Source organism: Vollenhovia emeryi, unplaced genomic scaffold (assembly GCF_000949405.1).
Source record: "Vollenhovia emeryi isolate VEMERY1.0 unplaced genomic scaffold, V.emery_V1.0 DF939499.1, whole genome shotgun sequence".
Taxonomy (NCBI): domain Eukaryota; kingdom Metazoa; phylum Arthropoda; class Insecta; order Hymenoptera; family Formicidae; genus Vollenhovia; species Vollenhovia emeryi.
Genome location: NW_011966867.1, coordinates 36,462 through 42,137, shown reverse-complemented (window position 1 = coordinate 42,137; position 5,676 = coordinate 36,462). Strand labels below are relative to the sequence as shown.

At 36.5% G+C, this 5,676-nt stretch overlaps 1 protein-coding gene across 1 annotated transcript; it reads left to right on the top strand.

Moving 5' to 3' along the window:
* Window positions 1-851: 851 nt before the first annotated feature.
* LOC105557394 lies at window positions 852-2,845 on the top strand. The gene is made up of 4 exons (XM_012004636.1): window positions 852-1,029; window positions 1,355-1,578; window positions 1,656-1,772; window positions 2,047-2,845. The coding sequence occupies exons 1-4, from the start codon at window positions 938-940 to the stop codon at window positions 2,751-2,753; spliced, it is 1,140 nt and encodes a 379-aa protein (XP_011860026.1). The 5' UTR covers window positions 852-937; the 3' UTR covers window positions 2,754-2,845.
* The last annotated feature ends 2,831 nt before the right edge of the window (window positions 2,846-5,676 follow it).

Here is a 5,676-nt window from a genome sequence, read left to right as displayed (position 1 = left end):
CAGCGTCTCCCCGAACGCAGCCCTAGTATACTCTTTGTGGTATATTTTGTTCCAATTGAGTCGTGCACATCGCGACACTTTTGGCTCCTGCCCACTGGACGCGGTAACGTTGCCGCGCAGCGGAACTTGGCTAGGGAAACCAGCGCTGGCCAATCAACGTCTCGTGCGCTCGGATGCATAGACATCTATAGACGGAGCATTAGCTACAACTCTGGACAAGAGGGGTTCTGATATTCGGGGCGCGGGAGGCACTCATCTGACATCGACTCTTTCCGGTGAGATTCGGTAATATTCGGTTCACATTTTCAATACGTGTGCACACGTATATACGGCGCGTTGCTTGTGTGCGAGCGTGCGCGCGCGCGTGGCCGAACGGATCATCCCCACTCCAAGTTGGAGGGGACGTGTGCACACGTATTGGAAATGTGAACCGAATATTACCGAATCTCACCGGAAAGAGTCAAAGTCAGACGAGTGATCCCCTTACCGCGATTATCAGTTACCCCTCGTACAAAGGGTCCGTCTATAGAAGTCTATGCTCGGATGTGGATTGGCTAGTGCTGGTTTCCCTAGCCAAGTTCCGCCGCGCGGCAACGTTACCGCATCCAGTGGGCAGGAGCCATTTGTGTCTTCTTGTGTACGTTTGTGTTAAAAAGTGTAAAATAATTGGAAAGCACCCACAGTTGAGCGGCTTCCCCCACTCTGCCTCCCTGTCTGAGCCCGAGTGAGCCGTCGACCAAAGAGGATCATATAGAGTGGAAGCTGGCCGAGTACTGCGTTTTGCGCCATCTAGCAGTTCGGAGACACACTACTTACATTCTCTCTCTCACTCTCTCTCTCACTCTCTCTCTCACTCTGCAAGACAACCTAACCTCCGTTGCGTTTTGTCGTTGGCAGCAAGTTGGCACAAAATTATATTTTAATAAATAAAAAAATAATGACCCTGCGGTGCTACGTGAAACATTGTAAAAAAAACAATAAGGATAACAAAGATGTATCCTTTTTCCAACAGCCGAAAAATCCTGAACTGTAAGTATGAAATATATACTTGAATAAGTTGTGATTAAACATCGACACCACTTTTGATTTTAGGTTATAAATGAAAATAGATATTTCTGTTTTAAGTTTTAACATATGTTTTTGGAAATCAATTATTAGGATTGTTATCGATTTTGAACCAATAAATTATGATATCCCAGCAAACACAGAACATTGCAACAACGTTGCGGCAATGTTGTAACATTGCTGTAATGTTGCTACAATATTACAACATTGCCGTGATGTTGCTGCAATGTTCTGTGTTTGCTAGGATATATGACATATACTGGAATTTTAATGAAAAACTGATTTGCAGGCGAAAGAAATGGCAGGAATTTGCTAATGTGCAGGGAGATCCTCCAAATCATCTCCGTATTTGTTCGGATCATTTTGAGTCAAACTGCATCAGAAAAAAGTACCCAAGGCCACTGCTTGTTCATGGAGCGATACCTACCATTAAGACTCATCACAAGTCTTCATTCGCAACAGTCATCAAATGTCCCGAGGACAAAGTGGAGATTTATAGACCGGCCCTCGAAGGTAATTTAAGTAGAAAATATTCATTTTCTAGAAAGCTCCTACTTATTTTTCTCCACAATAAAACTGATATTTTATAGGAAATTGTTTTCATCCATCGAAGAGAGGCATAGTTGTGGATATACAAAAATCAACTGCAGAACAACCAGCAATAATTACCATTGAAACTAACGATAACATTAAGATTGTGCTATCAGGTAAAAAGAAATGTAATGATCAAAAGTGAAAAGAACGTTGAATTCTCAGCTGTCTTAATTCCAATAATTGTACATAGAATTTCGTCTATTGATTTCCACATTAATGAATTTTGTTAATATTTTACAAACATGTTCAATTTTAGAGCACAATCACAAATAACGTGTTATTTTTATATATTGTAAAGAAAAGTGCTTGTGATGCAATAAGATTATTTTTTTAATATCTTATTTCTATTATCCATCGTTATAAATTGATTATTTTTTCGCGATTTAGATGAGGAAGAAGATGAAAGACACGTGGCTGAAATAAATCCATCCTTTTCGCCCAGCACCATTCCCATGTCCATTGAACTAGTGCCAATTGCTTCATCGACGTTAATAGAGAAAAACACATCGACATTTTCCACTGAAAGTTTTGAAGTCTCTGAAGTCTTTACTCCAACACAGATTTTCAATGACACGTTAATACAGTTGCCAGAACAGGATTCAGATTTACGAACGCCAGCAATACATTTAGAATCAGCATCACCCTCAGCAAGTATAACTCTCACACCAAGAAAAATTTCAACCAACCATATACATTCAAACTCACACTCACCGTCAGTAAGAATTACTTTCACACCGACTAAAACGTCTTCGAGTCTAACACCTAAGCCCTCCAAATTATTTACGCCAAAAGCTTCCTTAGATTTGACCCCTAAGTCTTTACGACTTAATGCTCAAAAACGAACAATAAAAGCTTTACGTTCTAAAATTTATCGATTACAGCGTGATAAAAGAAAGACAATTCCACAAAAGTCAGTAGAAATTGAAAAAATAATTACGCAATCCGCCAGATATTTATCAAAAACAGCGCAAACATTATTCGCAACTCATTTACGTTTATCATGTGTTAAAAATCACGAAAAAGATATAGCGACGAGTTTAAAGATCTCGCATTGTCTATTCTGTACCATTCGCCAAAAGCTTATAGATTTCTAAAAAAAATTATTAATCTGCCATCAGAGAGAACTCTCAGAGAATATCACAAAAATGTCCAATTTACGTAGGAATTAATGAAACAGTTTTGTTGCAATTAAAAAATACCTTTTTTTTTTTTTTTTTTTACGTGTGGAAATCCTTTATGGATACCCGGGCCCCCCTCTGGGAAGGGAGTTTACAAATGGCCCGGGTTATGTGGGACTGCCCCCCTAATGACGATCGGGGTGCCGCCGCTAGTGTTGCGGCGGCTTGGCTTACCGCACTAAAACCACACGGTGACCTGCGCGGTGCTTTTACCATTAAAAAATACCTTCGCTAACGCACCGAAAAAAGATAAATTAGTATCACTTTTGTTTGATGAAATTAATCTAACTCCCGAAGTTCATTATGATCCACATTCTGATTATTTCAAAGGATTAGTAGATGATGGTGTAACACGTGATCCTGTAGAAGCAGTATCGGCTTTGGTAGTGATGATAACATGGATTAATAAAAAAATGAAGCAAACAATAGGATATTGGTTCTTAGGAAAAACGGGCAACACAATAAAGACACATAACATCGTTAAATACGCAATAGAGAAAGTCGGTAGTACTGGTCTAACAGTTAAGTCAGTTGTTTGCGATCAAGGTCCTAGAAATAAAAGTTTACCAAAAGCATTGGGGGTTACTATAGAAAAGCCATTCTTTTTCATAAAAGGAATACCGGACAAGACTTTTTTTTTTTTATTTGATCCTCCTCATTTAGTAAAATCTCTCAGAAATAATGTAGAACAGAAAAAATTGAGTTACCGAGACGGAACTGTTGATTGGAATGAAATTAAGAAGGTATATGAATTGAGTCAGGAAAGTCCTTTAAATTTAATACCGAAAATTTCAAACAGGCATTTTGAACTGGGCAACTTTTCAAAAATGAGCGTTTCTCTGGCTGCGCAAGTCTTTTCGGAATCCATGTATACAGCTCACCTAGTTTACAAACTTATTTTTCCTGAGAAATTTGAAAACAAAAATGACATGACTTTTGAATTCGTTCGCGATGTAGATAAATTATTCGACTCATTGAATTCAGTATTACTAAAGAAAACTCTACCTAATAAATTAAATTATGCTATCAGCAGTACTTCGGAGCATAAAAAATTTCTTAATGAAATGTTAAACAATTTAAAAATGATAAAGTTTGAGGGCCAGAAGCCAGACTGTATTAAAGGTTTTCTCATAACAATTAACTGTGTCCTTCAACTGGCCGATGATCTTCAGCTCAATTATGGTATTGAAAATCTCAAAACTCGTCGATTGTGTCAGGACCCGTTAGAAAACTTATTTGCTGTTATCAGACAGCAAGATGGTTGTAACGTATATCCTTCACCAACACAATTTGAAAATGGAATTCAGCAAGTTTATATTACTCAGTTAACGAAAATCTCTAATATTACTAATTGAGAGGCTGATGACTATCAGTTTGCTAAATTAAGTAATTTTTTAATTCAGTCAGAAACGGTATTGCCAGATGCAGAAACAGAATCATCAATTCTTATTGGAATTGATAATGATGAGGCAGAGTTAGAAATAAAAGAATCAGATATTGTAAATAATATAAAGGAGTCAAATACTGAAAAATCAGAAAAGGGAAATGAAAATAAAAAATTTGATTTTGGAGTAAAGTTTGCCGAATCAAATAAAGTCGATGAAGAAGTAGACAGTAAAATTTTTACTGAAAAATCAGCAATATATTACATAAACGGTTTTTTGGCGAACAAATTCTTGAAATTTCACAATTGTAAAACTTGTAAAAGTATTCTTGTGCAAGAGACTATAAATAATTATGAACACCACAAATTATTCACTATGGCGAAACAATATGAAAATACGAAGAACCTCAAACACGTAAATGATGACATTTTCAAAAATATCCAGGCATGGGAGAAAGAATTTCAATCGGTTATTAAAAGTAAGCTGCACGTGAAAAATATTTCCAAAGCTTTGATCATTTTGTTATCGAAAAAAAGCGTCAGTCCATTGCAATTATGTTCTCCAGAGGCAACAAAAAGCTTTATCAGTTTGTTTATAAGGATTCGTTGCCATTGGGAAGCACGATTTATTAGGCGAATTTTGCAAAAGGGTGGCACTTTAGTAGTAAAAAAGACTAAAGAGAGAGAACCAAAGAAAAAAACCAAATATCAACAAGAATCTAAACTAAAGCAAATAAATAGAAAAATGAAAAAGTTTACTCCACTCGTTAGAAACTAAAGCGTTTAAGAGTTATAATTCGTTATAGGAAGTTCAAATCCTATATTTCATTCTATTTTTATATTCTATAATTTTTATATTTTAGTTTTATTATATTTTAATTATATTACATACGATGATATATAAAGTTGATTTATTATGTTGTATTATGACGTATTGTTGAAATAAATAACAAGAGATATATATGTATATGGGTCATTCTCCGTCAACCGGTGAGGCCGCCTACCCAAAATTGGTTTCAACGAAAGTAAACGAGTATGGGCTTAAAATTCATAAAAAAATAAGTGCTATCGAATGCCGTGTGCTGATTTTTACTATCCAAAATGGCTGATCCAATATGGCGGCTAAAACGTAGGATAAAAAATGTAAAATTTTTTCATTACAAAAACAATACCTGTTGAGGGGGTATTTGGGTTCGCTGATGACGAATCCGTCACCAGATTTTCAAAATTCAAAATGGCGGATTCAAAATGGCGGATGGAAAACGTAAAATTCAAATTTACTTGAACAATCTCATTACTCAGGGGGTTATGGAGGTCGCTGAATACGAATCCGGTACCAGATTTTCAAAATTCAAAATGGCGGATTCAAGATGGCGGATGGAAAACGTAAAATTCAAATTTACTTGACGAGTCTCATTACTCGGGGGTTATGGAGGTCGCTGAATACAAATCCGG

Coding starts and splice junctions, on each gene's coding strand:
- LOC105557394 (XM_012004636.1), top strand. CDS start 938: ATGACCCTGCGGTGCTACGTGAAACATTGTAAAAAAAACAATAAGGAT. Junction 1,579..1,655: donor TTATAGACCGGCCCTCGAAG/GTAATTTAAGTA, acceptor GATATTTTATAG/GAAATTGTTTTCATCCATCG. Junction 1,773..2,046: donor CATTAAGATTGTGCTATCAG/GTAAAAAGAAAT, acceptor TTCGCGATTTAG/ATGAGGAAGAAGATGAAAGA.